General features: G+C 36.3%; 1 protein-coding gene across 3 annotated transcripts; it reads left to right on the top strand.

The window, feature by feature from the left end:
• Positions 1–263: 263 nt before the first annotated feature.
• Positions 264–25,230, top strand: LOC148653691 (chordin-like protein 1). Of its 3 annotated transcripts, none has more exons than XM_088648963.1 (12): positions 264–666; positions 7,095–7,228; positions 10,363–10,475; positions 10,965–11,058; positions 12,182–12,327; positions 12,874–12,967; positions 13,901–13,968; positions 14,598–14,766; positions 16,542–16,736; positions 18,670–18,809; positions 20,911–21,000; positions 22,021–22,160. In XM_088648963.1, the coding sequence occupies exons 2-11, from the start codon at positions 7,120–7,122 to the stop codon at positions 20,983–20,985; spliced, it is 1,203 nt and encodes a 400-aa protein (XP_088505089.1). In that variant the 5' UTR covers positions 264–666; positions 7,095–7,119; the 3' UTR covers positions 20,986–21,000; positions 22,021–22,160. The 3 variants fall into 3 exon arrangements, with proteins under 3 accessions (XP_088505089.1, XP_088505088.1, XP_088505087.1); XM_088648962.1 differs by having other exon boundaries at positions 265–666; positions 12,185–12,327; positions 18,670–18,840; positions 22,021–25,230; XM_088648961.1 differs by having other exon boundaries at positions 267–666; positions 18,670–18,840; positions 22,021–25,230.
• The last annotated feature ends 756 nt before the right edge of the window (positions 25,231–25,986 follow it).

Here is a 25,986-nt window from a genome sequence, read left to right on the forward strand (position 1 = left end):
GTTCATTTTAAATACTACACATCATAAGGTATCTAAAGGTTTTGTGTGTTTTCTCTCACCTAGCAGATTTGTTTCCTCTGGCCCCTAACTTAAGGCTTGTAAAATCTCAATTAGCTCAACTCCACGCACAAGTAGTCTCTGTGGAAAATAACCAAACACCAAGAGTCCAGTTTTCTTTTAAGCAGATCTGCTGTTCTCAATCGTGATGTGAAAAAAAAAAGTTGGCAGAACGTTTTCCCCTGACTTTTTTTCTTTCCTGCTGCCTCTTGACTGTATTTCACAGATGAGATTAGAGAGCGCCAGGAAGGAATATTTAGTGTTGTGCCTTACTGACAAGCCCTTTACTCATCCGAGTCAATTTGGGTCGGTTTTGGTCGAGAGTAGTCAGGTGTCCCAGTCGAAACATTGTTTTCTGAAGTTCTGAAGTTAACATCACTTCTCCTTTTGTCAGGTGCTACTCCTTTTTATTAAAAGACATAATCGTATACTCTTCGGGAACAGTTTTCTCTCTTATCATGTGAGCTGAGTTTTGGAAACTTGAGAATCTGACAAAAAATCGAGAATAGCTCACGGACTCTTACGTGCGAAACGGTGCTGAAAAAATTTGGGAATTGGTACTTCATTGGCGTGCTGAGGAAATAAGGCACTGCGTAAAACACAGTTTTGGTAAGTTTTCTTTTAAACTACTTAATACGAATATAGTACAAATAACCTTGCGTATTACTTTTGTTCTTCTAATATATTACTGCATTTGATTAATTTCACTGTCACCGGTAGCGCTACAGTGTTTTATTTTGTATATATGTCATCTATTTTAAAAAAGTATGATGATGGTGATTTTTAAATAATTAAAAATTCAGAACATCATAATACTATTTTAAGAATGAATGCGAATTTCCTATTAAATAAATATTTGTAAGACCTATAGTTTGCTCTAAAAACTTTGATTTAAATATGATTAAGTGCAATCTGGGCTATTATTGCTTAAACACTTTAATGTACTTATATTGACCCATGAACGTTGCCTTTATCTTTAAAAACACCAATCTTACATTGACTTCAAGCAATACAAAAATATATTGTAAAATAATAAACCTGGTTTTGATTGGTTGTATATTTTTAAAATTAAACTTTAATGATGATGCAAACTCATGTTATCCATCGTCATTGTGAATAACAATAGTCAACAAATCATTTGCCGAATCTGTAAACGTCGTCGACAGAGCCCAGCTCATGAGTTATTGTTATCATGCTGCTGTTGTACTCCGGAATAAACGGAATATAGAAGTCATCTGACCTATAATTTTATTTCTCGCTATTCTTCGAAAACTTAGTTTAAATTATTTTGTGTGTACATAAAAGTTTGGACATTTACGTGACTAATATAACAACAATATCACAATGACAATGTATTAATTTACGGTATTGTGTGCCTTTAAGAGATGGACGGCGCACGAGTTTTATTCTCTTGAACTGTCGGAATGACACTCTAATTGCACGAATCCTCTTAAAATTGTCTGTAATGCTCAAAGAGCACCGTGAATAGCAGATTTTCTAAATGTGTGATAATGGGTTAATCCTAACGATAAACGTGCCTTTACTAATATAACGTAAGACTCTTTCGATTTAAAAGTTTATTTTTGTATTTTAAACTTAGTTGTTTAGATAGGGAACATTAATTTATTATTTATTATTTCTTTGTCCTTTGAGCAAATAGAAAGTCAATTGCATAAGGACACATTTTACTAAGTAGAGATACTTCAAGATTAGATGTGTAAGGGCCTGAAAATATAACCGCGAAAATATTAGATTCCTACTCAATATGCTTCCAACTACAAGCACATCTGAACAATATTTTCTTAGAAATATGGAAAAATTGCACATGCCCTTACAACGTTAACGTTTTTATGTTACTGTACTGTATATGTGAGGTATACGAAAGCGTTCAACATTTATTACGAATTTATCCATCTCCTACCATTTTGTAAACTGCCATCTTTTGCATACATCCTTGTTTCAGACAGCAAAGCTTTTTAGATGTGCAGGAGGTGTGCTAGGAACACTGGGTAGCAATAAAAAGGGGGATAAAAGTGTTTTGTATTGAGCCATTATCATGAGTACACAAGGTATAAAAAGTACTGCCAAAGAAATATCCTGGTATCCATATGAAATTCTCTTCAGGAGTAGAGGAGAAGTGGGGGATTGGGTCATTTTGAAGACGATTTGTAATTTTATAGACAGTAGAAATGGGATACCCCATTTAAACAGGACTGTACTCCATTCAGGAAACAGAAATACTCAAGAAGGAGCACAGAGAGAGCTGCTGAAAAACGAATCAGGCAGATTTCATGTTAGAATTTAAGAAAGAAAATCAAAGCTTCTAAGATCATATTTTTACCTAATCCAATCACTCATCGCTGGGACTGATGTGGTGTTGGTCTGGAAATAAATGATGATTTTGTCTTGGGTGGAAGTTTTTCTTGGAAGAGTTGGTTTCCAGTTGTAAGCCGTGTTGGCGCAAAAAGATTGGTGACAGCATTGGTAATTATGTAAAGAAGCATAATTCTTTACATAATTGGGAATGGTATAAATATAAATATAACAAGCCCCTAAAATACAAAAAGAAAAGACTCAAGTCTCCACTTATTATAATAGGAAAACATTTGGCTTGACAGTCTTTTTTTCTAAAAAGAAAATACTGAGTCTACAGTATAGAAATCTTCACTTGACACCATTATAATTATTCAGTCCTTTTTTTAAATGACTAACTTACAGTTAGGTCTATTTGTTGGATCCTTTTTAGTAAATTCATTGAATATTCTAAGACATAAAATGGCAGTGTTTTAATTTTCCACTGAAACTTCTGTCCTCCTGCAGAACCATGTACCAATCAAATTGAGCTCAGCAGTGTAGCAGAGGTACTTCTAACAGGGTGTGTTAATAAGGAGGATTTCCTACTGCCAATCCCTATGCAATGGGAAATTTTGTAGAGCCAAATAAAATTCTAGCATGCTTGTGAGAGATGGTAGGAAATCACAGTTCCAGGCAAAACTCATGCAAACACAGGCAGAAATGTAAATTCTACAAAGAAGTGAGCCAGTCCAATATCAAACCCTAAACCCTCTATTTATGTCATCACCACTCCCACAACCTTTATTTTAAATCTGAAAGCAAATCTATATTTTATAACTTAAAGTATCTAAAAGGTGTTCACTCCAAAAAAAAGAAGATGGAGGTGTAGTACTGTACGTGCAGATGAGACTGTTATACTGTAGAAGGGATTACTGTTGCCTGTATGAATGATCCCTGCATGAAATTATTCAAATAAATAATCCTTTGACTGCCACACTAGTTATTATGTTACATGTTAATCCCTATAATTAGACCTCTCTTTTGAATACAGATTTGCAAATGTCCTTTCCGTTCTGTGTCTTAAGCTTAAGTGTATTAAGCTTTAAGCAGGACTCGTTTCTAACTAAGAAGTACACACGTTAATCTTGAGATCAGTACAAAGTGAGTCAAATTGTGAATGCTGCTTGACTTTATTTTGAATGAGCATGTCATAAAGACTAAGCACAAATGTTTGAAGGATTCCAGATAGACACGTCTCACATGGCTAGCATATGGATATGACACAAGGATGTATAAAGTCACCTGCCAATGTGGTTCATCTTTTAGTCCAAGAGGTTAACTTGTAAGATCCAAGGAGACAACTCCTTTAGTTTGATGGTCCCTAAACTCTGGGATACGTATTTCAAGCAATATTTTTTTTATAAAGTAAGCTTAAGATTGCAAGTGGTTTTGGTCTTGGGCATAAAGAGAAAATGAGTATAAACAGTACAGTTTATGCTATTATGTAGATGGTCTTCGACTGTTGGATATGACTACTTTTAATTTGAAAATTAAAACCTAATGAATATATCTTTTAAATTTGCATGTTAAATGAATTAAATATGTTATGTTGATTACTACCACATGGTCCTAATTGCTCTAAATATGTTCTGTTTTTGTAGTGTTTGGTTTTGGATTCTGTTTACATAAATGTTTTTTGAAGTAACTTGCCATGATTGGAACGAGGCATTAATAAATGAAATGTCTGGCTGTTTTAATACGTTCAAAATGAATTAGGATTCTTACCAAACATAAAAGCTGTTTGCTGTAAATAAATAGCTGCTAATAATATTAGTAATAGTACTTTTATAAGAGTAAGCACAATAACAATGTCTGAAAGCAAAATAACCATAAAGTCATCAGAGCTGTTCATCTGTGGTGTAAAGGAGAGTGTGAGGATATGAGAATTCTTAATTGCTGTTAAATCAGGCAGGTACTGTAAGTGATGTGTACAAGGAGACAATTTTGTGTCTGGGTCTCATACTGCTAAGCCAGATTACATCATAGGTATTGAACCATGCTTCACATAATTGTTCTCTCTTCAGACATTGTAATTGTGCTTTTTTCTCAGCTCATTCTATTTTGTTTATTTTTCTGTGCATTCTGTTTGTGTCAAAGTTATAATTTGACTCATGCATTCCTGGCCTGTACCTTCTAACATCTTTGTGAGTGTCTTAGTTAAAGTTAGTTAGGTTTACCTTTGTTCTGAACAGTTTCCACACCAAGAACGGTAACCTCTGTGACTCACTTTAGCAAAGTTCTCTTCAAAAACATTCCTTAATGTCTGAATTTGTCTTCCCCTCATGGTTGTGCTGTTTAAATTAATTCTAAATATATATATATTATATTGATAAATGTAATATTCAAAGTTAAGTTTGTTTTTTCCTATGATGATGAAGCTGTAAAAGTTTACCTTTCAAGCTACTGTAAATGTTCATAAAGCAAAGGGTAGTCTATAAAAATATGTAGTTGAGGACCCTATTTTCAGAAGGGTCTTTGTTACCATTAGAGGATATTAGCTAAACAAGGTGGTTAATGAATGTAGTTGTACAAAAACTTCCACTGCTCTATGTTTTAATCAAGAGCTGGCAGATAGCATTTGAAGTAATGAGCTGTTTAGAAGATTTAAATGATGGACTACAAAGTAATCTATAATCTTCCAATAACACCAGCCACGTGAAAAATAATGTTAAAAGATTATAGTAATTTACACAAACGTTGATAAATCTGTGTCTTTTGAACATTATTCCAAGCTGTTCAGTGCTTCTCATTCGAGCTTGAGGTAAAAATGTAAATATTAGTCTGTCGAGGGAGTGACTGGATTACAATTAAAATAATGGAACTGGAAGAGACAGGCAAAGTTCCAGGGCATGGATTTGCTGCATATTAAATATTACATTGTTTGTAGTTGATTTAAATTGATCCCAAATTAAGGATAATAGGCATTTTAAATAGTTGCTTTTATGGCACTTATACTATTGCAAAAGCACATCATTAAAGTGCTGGATCATAATGGACTAGACACAGCATATCTAAAGATTGCCTCAAACTAAATATTTTAGTGACATATTTTAGCAGTGCACTGGAACACTTAAAACTCCACTGCAAAATGTCATGCACTTTTTCAAATTGCTTTTCTTTTTAAATCCCCATCAGTCTCCTGGGATTGCAGTTGGCTCATCAATCAGTGCAAACAGAGAAGGAGAAAGGACTGTGCAGATCCGCCTCCTAAATTTGCACTTATCAAGTTAACCACCTTTTTTCACATTGTAAGCACTAACTACAGCAGAGTTACATTGAACATAATGTTGTGGCTGTCGCTGATAACACTGTGGTATCCTAGGCGCCTAGCTAACCACAGGGCCGATCCTAGTTCTGGAGGGCTGTTGTGTCTGTAAGTTTTCATTCCAGCTCATCTTTTAACGACTTATATCAATTCATTATTGTTTGAAGGTCTTGGGGACTTAGAAAACCTGTCTCTCTGCTACTAGGATTGGAGAAGCATGCCATAGGGGTCACTCTTGTACAGAAACCCTTTGGCCGACACTCACAGACTGGAGGGATTCCACACTCCAAACGTAGTGACAGACCAACCAAACAAACCCATGGGATCAGTTGATGTGCTTCATTTTGTGTCCCAGGGGTCAGAAATCACTGTCACGCCCGACATTCCTCCCCTAGAGGGCGCTCCACTACTCCTGTCATTAGTCCCGAGATTGTTGCTATGTTCCCCAGGTGTGGCCTGTCATGTGTACTGCTATTTAAAGTCTAGCTCCTCCAGTCCTCGGGTTTCAACATTAAGGTACAGATGTCGCAAGGCCCGCCTAGCATCGGGATATCCTACGTCCGTCTCCTGAGGGCATAGGCCTCATCCCCGACACCTCCCGTTTCCCGAGCCCAGGGTCTGGAGGAGCTCGCCCCGTCATCCTAGGACCTCCATGCTTTGTGTGTGTTCGTGTTTTCCCCCTTCCCAGGGATTTTAACCTTGTTGCGTCAGAGGATGGATTAATGACACGGACTGTCACTGTTATTTTGTGCACCATTAAACCACTGTGTGTTCTCCCATACCACGCCTCCTGTTTTCTCCAGCTCTTACTGCATTGCATAGGGTCTACTACAAACCCTGACACAGACTGCAGACCCTGTCGAAAACAATCATCTTTTTGTGTGCAAATTTGGGTGGTCTGTCACTATGTTTGGCCTGCAGAAATTAGTCAGTTGTGCACCTTCAGTTGAAGAACCCCAGTTAAGTAATCAGTAAATGGGCAAAAGTGACACCTGTGACTTCCCAGGCACCTACCAGTGTGCCTTGATATTAGTAAGAGACATGCTGTTCTTCCTATCAGTGCTCTGTGGAGCTTTCTGGATTTCAAAAGAAGAATGGTTCAAAAAGGTGAGCTTTCTACACATGCTCACTCATACTATGAGAATAATTCTGAGATAAAGAGACAATTGGAAATTAGGCGAGTTTTACAGGAAGCTCAGAAGCTGTGGTGCTTTTTTGAGTTCATACAAATTCCAGAACTGCACTTCAGTTTCATTGAAAACATTTAGCTCAATTTACTGTATATTTTCTTAGAAGTAATTTCTCTTGCTACATTTATGCCTTTGAAACATTTACAGTTATTTATTTTCAGGGAATGGAAAGTTTGAAAGTTATTTTGCTTGTGTCATTTTAAAGAATTTTGCTTTTTCTGTCACAGGAGACATTCGATACTGAATCCTGAGATGTCAGGGAACATGGCACAGCAGTGGAGATTTGAAGACTTTGTTGTGATCCTGATGTGGATGTTGTTTCTAACAGTCATTGAAGGAGTCAGATCGGACTCTCTCAAACGTAAGAAGTGTTTCATTACATCATTTCTAATGCATTTAAAACACAGCAGCTGAATATGCGTTGTCCTTAAATTGAATTTTTAATGGTAGTTGTACCTCAATCCATGATAATGTATGCTAGGCAGATACAACACATATTAAATGCAATTTCTTCCCTTTTCATAATTTTTATAGTGCAGTGCTGAATCAAGATAATTCATTAGTGAGGATACTGCATATGACTAATATCTTTCTTTTTATATTGTCACAAACCATGTTTATGGGATAAAGTGGTTACAAAATGGATGGATGTCTATATTTATACAGACTCTTAACTCGTTTTATCAATTTTAACTCAACTCAAATGCCAAACCAGTGGTTTTTAGGAGAATACACCACTTGAGTTCAGTATTTTATTATCCCAAGGAACAATCTTACTCAAAATAATTGAACCGAGTTGTTGACTAAAATATAAATAACACTATGGGTCTAATGAGATACTTATTTAAAAATTAAAGAATTGATTTTCATTGTGATTCCATATACTGTATATTTCAGCACTGATCTAAAATGTTATTACATTGAATAAGGGGCAAAAATAAAACTTCTTATAAAACAAATGTTGAAAAGAGTGGAAAACAGAGAGCCTCTAAATAGAAACTCGGCTACCATTTTGAGAAGGTGGAAAGTGTGATTCATGTTTAAGGATAATCTTGGCTTCTGATGTTTTTCTGGGAGAAGAGTCCTGGAATTCTGTTTTCTAGGATTGCATCCAGGATGCAAAGGTCAGTGTAATTATGGCCAAAAATAGTAAAATAGGTACTTTTGGCTTGGAAAGATGTTTGATCCTCAGTGCTTTGACATGTTCCCAGAAATGGTCAGGCAGTCATATTCCCATTCTATCAATATACAGTAAATATCTGGGCATTTTCACAAGAGATGAATCCATACATGATCCTCTCTGTTAGCTAGCCTAATGCGGATGGTGGTTGTGGGTGGTTAAGAAAACTGGAAAAATAAAAATGGTAAAACTATCTCATCTTCCAGCATCTTTTTGATGTTTTTGACAGGTACAAAAAATAATTCAGCCATGGTTCGTTTGACATTGACACCTTTCATAAGAGTGGGAGTCCATTATCCTGGCTGAAGTCCAGGTGTAACAGTCTGATTCCACGTACCACCATTGTGTGAGAATTTGATAATCGTAATGGCATGCCTGTTTCTCTATTTGAGCAAATGCCATCTTTCAGAATATTGCCTGTGCTTGATTCTGACTGATTATGATGTTTATGTCTAGATTTCTCTAAGTTAAAGCAGGTGGGGGCAGCACAGTGGTTAACATTGCTGCTTTGCAGGATGGGGGCCGTGGATTCAGTTGTAGATGGACTTAGGGTGCTATCTGCATGGAGTTATTCTGAAGTTATGGAGTATGTTCTCCCTGTTTTTGAAAGGGTTTCCTCTGGATGCTCCGGTTTCTTCCCACAGTACAAAGATATATTGGTTGGTTGATTGATTTCTGGGAAACTTGGCCCTGGTGTGAGGATGTACATGTCTATGTTCGTCTGTGTGCTCCCTGTGATCGACAGCATGCAACAGCCAAGCAAGTAGAGTGTGTGCCATATTCTAATAAATGATACCTGGACACCTACTTGTTGTATTCATTCATTGTCTTTACTTGAAATTCACACTTGAAACTTATGAATTTAATGGATTAACAAAATATCCAAACAGCCTTTAGGCTATTTCTTAAATATTTTGTTCAGTAAGAGAGAGAGAGAACATTTCTGAAAGTCATGTGTCTTAATACAAATCATTTTTCAGATAGAAATTGCTCACTCACTAATGTTTAGTCAGTGAGAGAGGTGATTGATTTTAAACAGGAAAGTTAAGGAGAATTGTCCAAGCATTTTCACTAAATGAGTCTGGATATGGTGTGGAGAGAGACTGATATCTATACTAATTGTAAAGTGCACTTTGGTTTGTTTAGCATTCAGCGGTTCTAATCTGCAGAACTTTTTTAAATTCCAAAACGGAGAAGCAGTCCTGCAGTCTCCCCAACTGGCTGCATGTACTATAGTCTTGTATGGTACATCTATGTGTTTATTTATTGGACAGAGTTTACTGTAGAAACTGAAAGCATTTATATTCCTGCTGTGTATGTAATGCGCTTAATTCTGGAAGACAAAACCAACAATTCCATCAATTTTCAACATAAGTGATCTAAAATGAAATACTTTAAATACAAAAAAAGCACTAGGATGAGACACGTCTATTTCTTTCTCTTTTTGAAACATAGATTGTAAGGTATGGTTTCATATAGTTAAAGTATTTGTTTTTATTATAACTAATAAAAACCTGCTAATGATCTATTATCCATTCATCCATTTTTTAACTTCTTCATCTAATTCGCTGGGGAACCAGAACCTGTCAGCAAACAATGGATACAAGGCAGGCTATACCATGGAAGGGACACCAGTCCATCACTGGGCACACACACACACAAAAGGGCCAGTTTTCCCAGAAGCCAATTAACCTACCAATATGTCTTTGGACCGGGGGTGGAAACCAGAGCACCAGGAGGAAATCCACACCAGATAGCACATCAGGAGTTAAACCCAGGGCATCATCGCTGTGTGGCAGCAGTGCTAACAGCTGCGCTACCATGCTATCCAGGAGATATTATACTATATAAAAATATGTTGGAAAATATAAAAGAGCTGTCAGGAAATGTTTTCCTCTCATTTGATGACCAAACATTTTCCTTTTTTAAATGCGTTCAATATGATTTGCAATAGTTAAACATTAATCAGCCAGGCATCTTGCTCAGACCTAATCATAAATTATTTTTAAAATGTGTAGGGTGGCAGGTGTCACCTGAAGAAGGCTCTACAGCTGAAACATTGTGCTTCTCCTTTCTGATTTTTAGCTTGGCTTTAACTTTGACTTATTTGATTATTTCAGTTTAACAACATTAAAAAGTCTATTTTAAAAGACTTCAAGATAAAATTACAATAGTAATCTTTATCATATTACATTTTGTAATGATTGTATAAAATAAAATACATTTGTAGCTCTTTTGCACATGCTGGTGCTTGAAGGCCCTATCTTTTATTGAAAGGAGACAAACCAGACCAAATTCCCTCTCTATCTTTTTAGAGTCCGACTCATTCTGTGTATTTCAAGAGAAGAAATACAAAGTAGGAGAGAGATGGCACCCATATTTGGAGCCTTATGGATTTGTGTACTGTATTAACTGTCTTTGCGCTGAGGTAATATACTTATTATTCATCTCTTACTATTGTCTGTATTGTATTATACATTCAGTACTTCCAGTATCAGTTATTGAATTCCAACTAGAACATCTACCCATCTAAATTAAAGTTCTAAAGAATACAATTATACATTACATAATTGAGAAATTACATTTGTTTCACATATTGTTTGGAGGCAGCACAGTTTAATTATTTTTGTTGTCAGAGGACTGAGTATGTTATTTATGTACTGTATACAATTCACTGGATTAATGATAGCATAGCAAGTTTTATGAATATAAAACTATTTGTGACCTGACCTTTTTCAATAAAAAGAAAAATGGCTTATATAAGTTATAAAGTATGCTTCCATAGTCCAAAGGTATTTGATTATAAGATTTATTAGTGTGGTCATAATGTGCAGAAGCACTTTAGTTTTACCCCAGCCTCCTGGCAGAGTTCTTGTTCTTAATATTGATGTCAGATACTGTACATCTTGCCTGACAGAGTGGCAATGTGCTGTGTAATCGTGTGAAATGCCCACCTCTTCAGTGTGCGAGTCCGGTGCCAGTTCCTCAACAATGCTGTCACCGATGCCCTGGTAAGTGCTTTTCACTTACATTTTAATCAATGAGGATAAAAAGTCTGCCAAGCAACGTGATGTTTAAAGGGACTGAAGGGTTTGACTCTAATCACCTCTCTAAGGTAACTTTACTGAAAGAGCAAAACACCACACAAGGAGTACCTGAATTTATTATATTTGGGTTCACTTAGTGGAAAAAAAAGCTAGTGGCTTTGATCCCTCTATTACCCTTTACTGGCATAAAGGCACATCTCTGTGTCTCCTTGTTGTTTTTTTAACTGTCCAAAATTCCTATTGGTTTCTAGAATCCACATTACACATTCTGAACAAATGTACAAATGATAACTTTCCTTTTTACCTGTTCCATCAAAAGGAGCATGATACATTTTTATGAATTAGTGTGAGAGAAAATGATATTTTTATTTTGGAGTTATTAATATTTGTTTTTACTAGAAATTTAATAAAGTGCTTTACTTTGATTTAGAGGAGAATGGGTCAAGAAGAAGTCATTGAAACAGCGACACAACATCCCCTATTAAAGAGTTGAATGGGAATTTGCATAATTGTTTTAATGGTCATTAAATACACTGTAAAGTATGTTAAAGGGATGTATATTTCTGCAAATAAAAAATGGTGTTCACGTATCATGTTTAGTATGCTTTCCATAAGTATAAAACTGTAACAAGAAGACAGTATAAAGGTTCTAAAGATTTGTTAGATACTTTATTTATAATATGCACTGCTGTGCAAAATTCAAAACATTTTTGTTCAGCCATATTTATAACAAAGTTGTTACAGTAACAAAAACACTAGTGGAGGCTCTGAGTAAATTGTTGATATTCATAACACATATTGCTCCTGATTATGTCTTAGATATCTCATACTATCACACAGCAGTGTATTTTAATTCTAAACATTGATTTAAAATAGGTATCTTAAATGTATACACATATCATGCTTAGATTGCAATAGTATTTTTCATGTTCGTGAAAAATAAATCTTTAAAAATTAGAATACCTGTCTAGATGGCTGGAGATGGACCTTATTTGGGAGTTTTTTCACATTTGACTTACAGCTCTTTATTAGGTGTGTTCCACATATGCTATACTGTATGGCCACTGCCATTGCGGTTTGTTTCCAGAAGCTTCTCCAGCTCCACTCGTGACCAAAGTGAGTGGGAAGCCCTGTGACTACAATGGAGTGACCTACCAGCATGGGGAGGTCTTTGTGGCTGAGGGTCTGTTCCCAAATCGGCAGGCCAACCAGTGCTCGCAGTGTAGCTGTTCGGTGAGTGAACGTAGCAGAAATATGGCAGAGCCAGAGTTGGTACATAAACTGCTGGATAAATACTTTAAAAGTAGAAAAACACTGTGAATTCTCAAGCTGGCAGTTTGCAGTATTTCTGGAAAATAACTCTTAACCTTTTATCATTTATTGTTGAGTCTCATTGGTCATAAACTGCCGTACTGACAAGAAATAGTGCCTCTGAATATTCAGTCTATATCTCAATTAAATAGTGTTTGTATTCGTTCCACATGTTGTGTGGAGTTGTACACAATGTTCCTACATTTATATTATCATTAGAGCAGTATTAAATCAGCAGAACTGTGCATTTATAACCATCTGTACAAAATGCCAACAGAGCTACTATTTGCTTCTTTCTGAGATCATTAAACTGAACAGTGCGTTTTCAGCAGAAGAACGTACAGTAGGTCTTGTTCAGAAGAGCTGCACTAGCCCAGCATGCGGCACAGAGAAAAGGAGAAACTATTGAGAATGGAAGTCTTTCTGGGAGAGCCTTGTTTAACACATTTGAATGAAATTCAATTTCAGGAAGGCAGTGTGTACTGCAGGCTCAGGACCTGCCCAAAGCTGACCTGTTCTCTCCCCATCTCTGTTCCTGACTCCTGCTGCCCAGTTTGTAAAGGTGAGAAGAAAATATAATTCCACTGAAACTATTCAGATAGTTCATATCATATGAACTCCCTAATTAGGGATAATTCCCTATTATTAGTATTAATATTCCCTTTTGATTTTTTAAGATGCACTAAATATGGTCTTCCTCTTACACATGCATTATTTTAAAATTTAGAACCAGTCGTGTTTTTTACTGCACTACATTACTTACAGTCCTGAAGCCTCCATATCTACATATTATTAAAGGGAACAAATTCCCATTTATATTTAGTTTCTCTATACGTTGTGACTTTGTCCTGTCTTTAGCCGGACTTTTACATGTTCCAACCTTAAATGTTAGAACTCTCTCACACTCATTTAGGAATATTACCCATTTTAGATTAAATGGATATTTTAAAATGAGAAAAGCCCATATAGATAATCATTTATCCAAAAATAACCTAAATCATGATAAATTAAGAGGGAAAATGTGGTGGTATCTCCCAGCAGAAAATATTTAGATGAAGAAGAAAGGGTGATGGGGACAGCACAGTGGTAAGCCTTACTTCTTTGCAGTGCCGAAACCCTGAGTTCAATTCTTGGTACAGTATGCTGTCTGTGAGGAGTTTGTATGTTCTCCCCATGTGTACATGGGTTTTTACCAGTTGCTCTGGTTTGCTCCCACAGTCAAAAGACCTACTGGTAGGTTAACTGGATTCTAGGGAAAGTGGCCCTGGTGTGAGTGTGTGTATGTGTGTGCCCTGTGATGGACTGGTGTCCCATCCAGGGTGTATCCTGCCTTGTGTCCATTGCTTGCCAGATACCTTGTTATTCTGGTTAAAGAGGTTAGAAAATGGCCTGTTCTAACCCTGATTTGGTTAAAGAGGTTAGAAAATGGACAGATGTATGGACAAACGATAAAGATGTCCCCATTTCTTCTGAAGAAGATGTTCTTTGCATTCAGGTGATGGGGATTCCTCATGGGACCAGTCTGATGGAGATGCATTTCGACAACCAGCAAACAGAGAAGCAGTATGTAGACTTCCTACACAATTTGGCATTTCTGTTAATTAACTACAGGTTCCTCCAGGAGTTCCAGCACAGTCAAAGAAACAATATGTACAGCCAATAGAGACTAATGTCTTCTGCCATAGGAGAAAACAATCATTTCAGACACAATTTGTAATATACTGTATATAAATACAAGACTGGATCTGTTAGAAATACAGAAGTCTGCAGTACAACAGACCACTTTTTGCTTAGGGAAAAAGTTTGTCTCTGTTTTTCTTGTGTTAAAAACATGTTTTAAAGTAGACACAAGTGTGAGGCACAGACTAGCCAACTTTCTATTTGATGTACTTTTTCCCTTGATTTATACCAATTGTTGTAAAAGACAGAAAAAGACTGTTAAAAATATATCATGAAAAAAAGTTTACTTCTGAAATCAAACAGAATCTCAGACTGGAAAAGTAGAATTTATTAAATAACATAACTCAGAAAAGGGAATCACAAAGTACAAAAGCATAATTCATCCTCCCAATATACCTTAAGTAGAATTATTCTTTTTGTGTATATATGTAATTTTATCTGATTCACTCTCTGTAGAACAGGCATGTACAGCAAAGGTGTCCCAGTGTCTGAAGTGTCAAACATTCTTTCAGAGGCACTCCTATCACCGTCCTCAGTATGAACTGCTGCCTGTGAAGTCCCTGTCCAATCTGCCTCGCCTGCCTAGCTTCAGGGCTCACAGGGGGCTGATGTCAGACACCCAGCAGACATCTGGAACTATTGTTCAGATTGTCATCAACAACAAAAACAAGCACAACAGAGGTCAGTGCTCAAGAACCTTGTCCTTTGCATCTCCTGCTTCTGTTGTGGCATCAGCAAGGTTGCAGTGTACATGATGCCAGGTCCAGTTTCAGCCCTTTATCAAGTTTAATACCAAAAAACTAGAAATACAGTATCGTTTCAGTTAGGACCCAGCTAAAATCTCTTGAGGATTCTAAAAAATGTTACATTTATCGCAGTGGTTTTTATGAGAGGTTACATTGTATGATGAATAATTGTTTGAACTTTAAATAAAAAAGATATTTTTGGAGTCTTTTTAACTTAAAGTCAAGACTGAAGTCTGAAGCTGTTGAAAATAAAGACATTTTGCTTAGGAAAAATGTTTGCCTCTGTTTTCCTTAGATTTTCCTCTGTGTTAAAACCATTTTTTAAAGTAGACACAAGTGTGAGGCACAGAGTAGCCAACTTTCTGTTTGATGTGCTGTTTCCCTTGATTTATACCAGTTTGTTGCAAAAGACAGAAAGGTATCTAAAATATATCATAAATAAACTACGTTTATTTCTTGACAGATCGAAAATAATGAACATGTCCACATGTTTTTAATGCGGCACTTCTCACAGTGGTTTTTTTGAGAGGTTTCAGTGTATGACGAAGAATTGATTTAACATTAAATGAAATGGATGCTTCTCAACTTAAACACAAGACTGAAGATGTTGGCAATGCAACAGACCACATTTTACTTAGGGAAAAGTTTTGCCTTTGTTTTCCCATTTTTTTAAAGTAGACATAAGTGTGAGGCACAGAGTAGCCAGCTTTCCGTTTAATGTGCGTTTCATTTTATTTATACTAGTTTGCTGTAAAAGACAGAAAAAAAGTTATTTAATATATGAAAAAAATTTAGTTTACTTCTTGACAGATCTAATATAATGAACTGTAGTATTTCAGGTGGGTAACTGCGTCAGCATGCATAGGCTGCAAAGGAACAAGTAATAGGTTTATTCAATGCTGAAAAAAAGAAGAAAGAAAACAACGTTTCGGCCGTGCAGCCTTCTTCGGGTGTCTCACACCTGAAGAAGGCTCCACGGCCAAAACGTTGTGTTTTCTTTCTTCTTTTTTTCAGCATGGAATAAACCTATTACTTGTAATATAATGAACTGTCAATATAATTAATTCATTATGATGAATGTAATGAAAACTAATACAATGTCCACATGTTTTATGTTAGGTTTATCACATTGGTCTTTGTGAGTTGTTTCAATGTGTTGAATATGTGTTGAATAATTATTTTTACTTTAAATTAAAATAATATTTTCTGGATGCTTAAGTATTCTGGATGCTTCAGATGTGAAACATAAGAGTGTATAGTTTTATTTTTTTATAACAATAGCTTTAGCTGTGAATATTTTTTAATTTACTTCTATTAGACATGCAAAAGGTAATACCACTGTGAGTTGTGCACTGCTCAGTATACAGTATATAAAAAATACACAAATTAAAAAAAGAATTTCTCCTGGGTAAAATGCAGCCCTAATGTGAAAAAAGTTTATTTGGTGATTTAGATGTTTATAGGGACCAGTTAAATTTTGATTAAGACACTCAGTTTAATAACACACATTATTAAAACATATCAGTGCTAAAGTCTGATGCACAAGGGAAATTAGCCTGTCCCATTTTGCAAAACAAAATGATCCTGTACTGTAATGCAACTGACACTAGTTTTATAATGCATTATACAGGTATTTTTTTTCCTAAGCAACCAACAATTAGTCACAATATGTCTACTGCAGCATTACTCATTTTGCTTTGCTTTGTCCAGTGTGTGTTTCCAATGGGAAGACATACTCTCATGGAGAATCTTGGCACCCGGTCCTACGGTCCTTTGGTGTCATGGAGTGTGTCCTGTGTACCTGTAATGTAACAAGACAGGAGTGCAGGAAACTTCACTGCCCAGACCTGTATCCCTGCAAATACCCCCAAAAGATTGATGGCAAGTGCTGCAAGGTTTGTCAAGGTAGATTTTTTTTTTTTAATCGAAATCACATACTCTTCCTTCCAAAATCCTTACATTCTCTGTTTTAATATGTGCTTGCAAAAAGAAAAACCCTTGTGAGATTCCATTTTCAGCTTGTCTGTTTTAAAACTGACATGATGTAAACCTGTTGTTTTTGGAGGGGATTATATACAGTATGTAGCTCACAAATATGTCCATTCAATATTTGAGTTTTTTACTAATAGATGTAGGGACTTTATGAGTTGTAAAAATGATACATTTATAATGCCATAATACTTTGGAAAATTATATTTAAAATCAATTGCTTACTGTAGGTACAGTACATCACTAAATAGGGCATTTTAAAATTAAGCAAGCTTTAAATTCTGACTATGCCAAGAACGTACAGTAAGTTTACATGGCTCCGATGCAAAAAAAAAGAATCATAGTGATTTTTCTTTTTTAACAAACCTGCTCCTGTGAGGTCATACAAAGAGCATACAGAAATACACAAGTATACCATTTAAAAACACATGGTACACCTGCAACTACAGTACATCTTTGAAACTTTAGAACACATGGATTTAAAAATGTGCATTTTATTTTTAAAACGTCACTCTGGAAATATTTTTGTTGAAAATGTGCAATTTTATGCTTATTTGAAAACATCTTTACTTAATGTTATTATAAATGTACAGGTATATACATGTGCTTGCCAAAACTTTAGGTCACATCAATAGGCCCTCCTGAAATGTGGCAAAGAGTTTACAGTTTACAGGAGCTACCACCACCATTATTCAACAGAATGATCTCCAGATTTCAGTCCTACAGAAAATCTATTGAACACGGATTTCTCACACATTGTGTCATCATAAGATGATCCTGGTTCAGTAATAGGATGAGATTGGGTGTAAATTACTGTTAAAAAACTATATCTTAATTACTACAATAACTTTTAAAGCCTTGTGAATTACATTTCAGTACATGTTGTACTTAGTGCTTGCAGAAGTCCAATCTATTAATTCTTTGGAGGTTTACCAGTGAATGTATTTGTAAATTTGATTGCATTCTGATTGTTTGGCTTTAACATATTAGCTTACTACTCTTTTAGAAGTTGAAGTATATAATAGATATGGAAAAAATGAATATATGAAATTTAATCTAGGATTTTTAGTTTTCAATCTAGGGTATTTAATTTAATCAAAGAAGCAAATACAATCTTTCCGCTGCTTACATGACTTAATAAACGTGGGTAACTAGCTCTTACTGGATTACTACATACAGCATATCAGACTCCAAGATACAGAAGTGCTGGAGATGAGATACAGCCAATAAAGCCAAGCACTGTTATGTGTCATAATATAAATCAGTATAATGAAACAAGCTACCATGGAAAATTTGGCATTTGTCTATTCATTTCATTTGCAAGTGTAAGAGGTGGCTAATGTTGCCAAGCACAGCAGGTCAGATCTGCAAATGTATGAAACAGAATGAACAGATCTCTCTGAATTCAGAATTTTTCATTTATTAATAAGATAAGTTTAAATATCAAATGTTTTCGTACTTGCAAGTATCTTAAAATGTGCTTAAATGCACCAGGCTACAAGTTGAATTTTTTGTCTTTATCTGTTTATCTGTAATATTCACCTATAAAATATTTTTTTGGTGGCTGCATCATGCTTTATTGTGCAAATAACACTGCCCATTGTGGTCTTCTGCAGAAGCCAAAAAACAAACAGAATCAAAGGAATCAATAGTCCTCTGACATGTTTGAGTATGTTTAGTGCACACTTAAGTAACTACAAGAGCAATTGTCACTGGAGATTCTTTCAATATTAGGCTAAAGATCTTTTTGAACAACCTTCATACCTGCTACTTAAGTTGAAGATGAAAATATTTCAGTATTGTGATGTGGTCTCTATAATGTTTTTTGTTGTTGCTGTAATCTCAACAGATGATGAGATCACACTCAAGAGAGATGAAAGCAATGAGTATTTCTGTGGTGAAGAGACCCTTCCAGTGTATGAAGCTTTGGTAACTGAGGAAGGAAGTACCATGAGAAAAATTGCACTGGAGACAGAGCAGCCACCTGAGGTAGAACTACATATATGGACAATTGTTAAAGGTAGTAATTCTGTTATTCACCAAGTCTTTCTTTTGTCATCAAGATTATTGTTAATTGGATAGAAAATGTAATGTTCTAAAAATCTGAAAACATTTTATGGTAGAGAATAAACACCTCACTAGATTTTGAGGTTAGCTACAGCTTGCCAACTGGAATAAAGCATTATATTTCTATGGACTCTTTCTTCACCAGCCAGTAACAGTGGCCAGTAACAGTGGGTGCATCAGAAATATGTTCAATACAAATATATAGTTACAGATTTTTTCCAATAAACATTAAGTATATCCTACATATATTAGAAACCTTCTTATAAAGGTAGATAGTTTGATTCAATATTCAAGCAAAGTGCTCCAAATTCAGTTTTTACAACATCAGCTGCACTGTAACGAATTAACACATTAATCACAATCACTGTTGTCTTTATGAATTACGAAAAGAAAACATCTGGAGCAACCAGACTGGGTTACATGAAAATGAGGAATCTTTTATATATAGCATGAAGTAATAGTATCACTATAAATCCTATCTGGCATTCTGTTTCAGTCTGAGGCAGGCCAACTAAAGTAAGGGCCGTAATTACACATGATCGGCCACTAGAGGCCACTGCCAGGCCTCTAATCCTTGTAAATAGTCTCACAGTAGGTGATAATTAAGTAAGCGTTTAGATAAGTGGTGAAGGGCACACATTCTCACATGCGGTTAGGTGAGATTTTGCTTGGTATTTAAATGGCTTACCAAGCTCTAATGAGGGTTTGTGGTTTTTTTTTTATTTTGTTAGAGTTCTTGCTTTCTGTTTGTCCTGGAAAGACCTACGGTATATTAAAGCCTCTTGGACTTTTCATGGTCATTGTGTGTTTTTTTTTGTGTGCAGACACTCAGGACCACCCTGCTTCAGGGTAGGGTCTGTGTCACAGTTATAAATCCCATTATTATGCTTCATGGTTTTCAGATGTATGTAATGGAAGACAGGCTGGTGAGCAAAAGCATAATTCACAGTGATTTCAAGCCCTGCAAGTCAGAGTCTCAGAAACAAAGCATGCCTTGAAATAAAATACCAGGCCAGTCTAAATTAGTTGTACTCAGTCATAAAGCTGGGAACGTAAGAGTAGATTACAAAGATCTCAGTCGATTAATAAGCTTTGAACAATGTATTCATGGGGTTGATATAACTGGTTTTCTTCTCTTCTGATTCATCTCTATGGGAATGTGTCACCTGTCTTTAGGTGTGTACTGTATATATTTGTGCCTTTCTCTCACATCATATTCCTACGCTCTGCAATGCAATATCATATTTCCAAAAGCTACCATTTTCAAATTTTGTGCTCTTTGATTCTTAATTTCATGTCACAATCCCAGATACATAGACAATAGTCAATGGCCATGCTCATACTGATACTGCCTATACTGGTGTGCCATGCAGGTTCCATCTGTACTATGAACTGTTCAATTTTTATGTAGTTAATTGAAAAGGGCAAGATATCTGCTCTTGACTGGATAAACCAGTAATGATACTCATGTTCAAAAAGCAGATTTACCTGTATGATCCAGCTGTCACCAGTTTGAGCCTGAACCATGTCAGGTAAACTGTAGTTTGACCAGGATGACAAAAGTAATGATGTACAATTTACAGGGTGCCACCAGTGTTGGGTAGGCTTTTGTAAATTAACGTTTCTTGGGCTTTACATACAGCACATCCTAGGGCATTCTGGGTGTCTGCATGCTTAAAGTGATGTCTGAGAGATATGACACTACACCAGCTGGCGCTAACCCTTCTGCAAGGTACAGAAAACCTTGCAACATGTTGCTTAATGCTTAGAACAAGTGTGCCCCGGGTTTTCCTCTGCAATGCAAGCCATGTGCAGTAAAGATGTGATAAAAAAACAAGTTTCCAATTTGAGTGGGTATAATCAATTCAGTTACATGACATAGTAAGTACATGCACACACTTACAGTGTATCTAGGAGTCGTATAGTACCATGGAGAAAAGCTGTTCTTACTGTAGAACGTACTGTATACATCAACACCCTACTTCATGAAAATATGAATCTATGTTTTTTTTCTTCAATACAGGTCTTCTGCATAATTTTCACATTGAGAAGATTTCAAAAAAAGATTTCCACAAACAGAGTGACTTCAAGCCCTTGACGAAGACCACACAAAGTATGTCCGCATTGCCCTTCCCTGATAAGACTGATAATTCTTTATGCCGCATGCAGCACAAAAAATCTTGCTTGTCATATGGCCTGTTGAATCTTTACTAAGAAGCAGTTCAATACATCAGCAGTAATGTTCAAGGAAACGGCCGTGTAGAAAATTCATGAGTTTCACAGTTAGAATATCTCTTTTCAGTAGTGAAGGAAATATTCAACTTGTTGTGTAAAGCATGCATATCAAGGGTTCTCTTACTGTATATCTCCTCTTTAGACTGTGAATTGTAACCAAAATTATTTCTTCCATTACATCAACACAACCTAAAACCAACCAAAATGTTAATCTATATACAGGGACATCTCTAAAATGTTTAACTAATTCTGTAGAAGATAAACATTTGTATAGCAGATTTTTTATATTATGTTGAGAAGATCGTTTGTCCTTTCACACTGACTCTAAAGTGCATTCCGCGCCACTGCAGTAGTTACTGTATGTAAGAAACCTCCAAACACAGCACATTGGTTAGCAGAAGCAATTTTTATCTAAAGTACCAGATAAGCATTTCACAAAATCAGGTCCCTGTGGGTTTTGACATGCTTACCGCTAATGCGAACCCTTGCACAAGTCTTTTACAATGACGGCTAAATTATTTGGAGTAAACGAAGACCTTTTAAAAACAAAAAATGATTGTTCTTACCAAAGGATAGGGTCTAATCCACAGACTAACAGTCCAAATCAAACAATCCATGAAGAATAAACCATTAAAACAGCCTTTTTCATCTCAATCAAAAGCTCACAAATAGTCTGTTAATTTAAGAAATGTGTCTATGGACATCAAGTAGGGAAGACATTTATTTTTAGGCAAATAGCTGCTAGTGTCATTAACACATGTCCTCACAAAAGAGAATGAACATTTCTAAATGTTATCATATATTTGTAAACAATATGAAAATTCACATGGAAACTGATGCATAACCATAACATTTTTTAATCTCTAAGGCAGTATTTAACCAATTGGATATTTTCCAGGCCGCTGGAAGATTTTCCGTGAAGGGGAGGCTCAGATCAGTCAGATGTGCACCTTGCGTACCTGCCGGACTGAACTGGAGGACCTGGTGAAGGTCTTGTTCCTGGACAAGCCAGAGAAAGGACACTGCTAAGAGTGGAAACCTCAGCTCCCACAGACGCAGAGCGTCAGCAGTAGTGACAGATCCCTGCTATTGGCTGGACTGTGTGGCTTGTTGAGGACTTGTACAGAGCCTGTAACCAAACAAGGGTAACAAAAAATGTTATTTGAAGTGCATGACAAATGGAGATTGATAGAAAACGGAACTTGATTGTGCTCTGTATTTGAACACTTTTGCTTTTTTTTCATGCAAAGGTATTTTCAACTCTCCAGCTGCTGAAGACATTTTTAGTTACAGTCATCAGTTCCGTACATAGTCATGTAAAAGCACCACTTGCTTATGTAGTTAAAGTGTCTTTCCAATTCAGGAAGAAGTGATTTCATTTGTAAGCTTTATTATTCTCATTGAAACTGAAAAGATAAATGTCATCTTGCCAGCATTCTCAAAACCAGTTTAGAAATACATATAGATGGAAAAGAATGAGAGATGAGTATTACTGCTCAGCTCTTGATCCTGCATGTATGATACTACCCTGCATTTTGGGTAGTGAGGAAACATTAAAATGTTGATTATAACCCATTACTGATTCACAAAGCCAGTTGATTTCAAAGTAGATCTAAATGTTTTCAGCAAGTGGAAGATACTTTAAAACTAAGTCTTCAGAAGTTATCACCTGAAAATATATTGTTACTTAGCATCAGTATGATGATGTACAGATAGCAAAATGTTTGTGTTTTTACAGCATGGTCATCTTTAACATTGATAAAATGCCTTGTTACTCTCATTACATATCATAAAAATCGAAATAACCCAAGAATGGTATCTGGTGAAAGGAGACTGTCATAGATGTGGTTCAGCAATCCATCCCAGGTTTGTTGTAAGACCCTATGCAAGGCGGTAGAATCTGGACAGAGACAGGAGTCGGACTTCAGGGAAGACACACAAGGGTTTATTAGTGATGTTAGTGAACAGTGACAGTACGTGAACAGGTGCACAAGGGAATAATCAAAGGCAACCAAGTCCAGGCAGGTCCACAGGAAGGTCAGAGCATAGTCCAAAACTCCGATACCCAGAGATGCATCCCGAGACAAGGACAAGGCTAAAATCCCCGGGAAGGGGGAACACAAACACAGAACATTGAGGGATCATGGGGTGACATCCTCTAGACCCCGGGCTCAGAGATCAGGGATGTCGGGGATGAGGCCTATGCCCTCAGGCAAGCCATAGCCTGGTAGTAGGTGGGCCTCTAGACATCCACAGTTCATTGCTGAGCCCTGAGCCCTGGAGGCACTGGGGTTATATAGGGAAAGACAAACAAGGCACACCAGGAGAACATAAAAACAATCACGGAATTAATGACAAGAGAGTAGTGGAGGGCCCTCTAGAGGAGGGATGTCAACCATGACAGAGACTATTGGACTAATCCAGTTTATTTAGGCATCCCACAACCCTTTGTGTAAAATGTATATTGTTCCTAGTTTTAAACTTACCTCATCACTATTTCCTTTTTGATTCCTCTGGTCAGTGTTTCACCCTGAAACAATCTATTCTGTTGACTTTTTCTGTGTTTTATAGACTGTTAAACATCTGCATCATGTTCTTTTATCATCTTCTTCATTCAGAATGAAATAATTTGTTTATTTTCATTAATAACCTCTGTGTAAATCATTTTGATTCCAGAAATGAAGAGACTCAGTCATCTTTGGATCTATTCCAAAAAAGCAGTAATATGTACAGTATAATGTGGCAATTAAAATCAAATACATTTTAGGTAAGGTATTACTAATGAATTGATTACTTCACTTTACATAACATTAAATCTAGCAATCCCTTTCATGTTCTTTCCCAAACTGATGTACAGTATAGGGGATAGTGAGGAGTCAACATAAACACCCGAATCCACTTCACAGATTCTTCAGTAAGCCCCCTGTTACATTTATAATAGAGGTTTATGATACCTTCTGTTGCATTCATTTAAGCTTTCCATTGTCACCCTGGTCCTCAGTAGCTTTTATTTTGTAACTCCTTGTTTTTTTCAGCCTTTGCTCTACAGTGGTTGCTCTACAGACACCCCTTTTATTCATCGGATACCTGTTTGCTGGTTGTACCATGATCTACAGTAGATCATTAATATAAATCAGAAACTGGACCTGAAACCCTAAAACGGGGGCATATTGATTTTTCTAGAATTGGCAAAATGATGTGGGACAAAATACTAGAAAAATGCAGTCAATACTGGACACATTTGGAAAGTATGGGAAAAATAATAACAAAAATAAACTCTGGAGGGTTTTAATAATAATCCACAAGTAGACTTAATGTTTTCTTGAATAACAATAGCCTCTTTTATTTTGCTGGGCTTTGATGCTTTAATAGTAAGTAGGCTGTATTGTAATTTTTGTTTTTGTATCTAAGACTGAGCTGAACTTGCCACTGTTTCTTTGTTTCTCTTGGCAGAGCAATGATATAACACAAAACAATGGAATTACAGCAAATAATGTAATAATGCTTTTTTATTGCATCCATTAGCAGGTCTCTTATTTGTGCAGAATACTTTATTTAAATTGTGATTTAGTGCTGCTTAATAAGCAAGGGCATATGAGTATACTGGTGAAACTGTCTGATTGCATTCCAGACACATAGCATGTGGCTGTTCTACTAAATTGGTATCTTAATCCTTTGCTGAAGAGGATAAAAGTCAGACTATGGTGCACTAAGCTTTTACTGTTTCTGGGTTGTTGTTTTTTTTGCCACAAAAAGTATCCCATATTTACTAAAGCTACAAAAACATTGTACTGGATTACAGGTGAAGGATCCAATGTTACATATGCTGTAAATAAAAGATCTTTAATGAGTAAAGCATTTAGCCAGGGAAAATATCTATGCAGCCATTAAAGGCAAACCAAAGCATGACTGTAGTTTGTAAATGTTTTATTTTTGTCATTGTTACCTTTCTAGGGCATGCTGTGTTTTGCATCAATTATGTATTTTTAAATTATCCTTCTAATATTCTGTACTTCTGTTGTTTGATTTTTTATGTTAAATGGAAAAGATAATGTAGATGTAGAAAAATCTGCTTTGGTTGTTTTAATAAATTCCATCTTATTCCACACTATTAGTATTTCTCCAAATTTTTAGCTTGGTTTTGTTGAAGGCTTATAAAACTCTGTCACGTTCGTAAACCCCTCCTCTTAAGGACGCTCCAGCCCTTCCTTGTTTTTTACTCATCTCCCGCACCTGCTCCCTGTTCCAGCCCCCTTTTCGGTTCACCTTAAAAGCCAGACGCTCACTCTATTCCGGGCTCTGCATTGGTTCCTGTACCAGGTGAGTCCAGTACCTGGAAGGGCCTGGTCCCGTCAAGTTTTTAGTTCCTGTTCCCGTGCCGGTCCCGACCTGGTTCCTGTTTTTAATCCCATTTGTCTTGGATGGACCTCCCGGCTTTGGACTTTTGCCTCGTTTCAGATTCCCCCTTGGACTCACTTCTGGACTGTTTGCCTCGGCCACACCCCGAACACCAGCGCACCATGGACACGCCCCCTGTTTTCATTTCCGACTCCCGCATGCCCTTTTCCCCGTGGTTTTCCTCACTCTACCCCGGATTGTTGTCTGTACAGGATCCTGAAAGAACGCTTTCGTTACACATACTTGTATCCAAGTACTCGAAGTGATCTCAAATCATAAAGCCCATTATGTCATAGTCTTGAAATTTTTTAAAAGTTGCAATGGATCTATTGCAAACATTTTGATTAATATATTGTGTGTTGACTGTTTGGTGCTTTAGTTGAACTTACTTCTTTTGAGGATGTAAAAATGATTTATAATGAACATATGTCTATTAAGTCCATAAGGTGAAAACATTATAGGAGAT

This window comes from Lepisosteus platostomus, chromosome 10, assembly GCF_059453375.1.
Source record: "Lepisosteus platostomus isolate fLepPlt1 chromosome 10, fLepPlt1.hap1, whole genome shotgun sequence".
Classification (NCBI taxonomy): domain Eukaryota; kingdom Metazoa; phylum Chordata; class Actinopteri; order Semionotiformes; family Lepisosteidae; genus Lepisosteus; species Lepisosteus platostomus.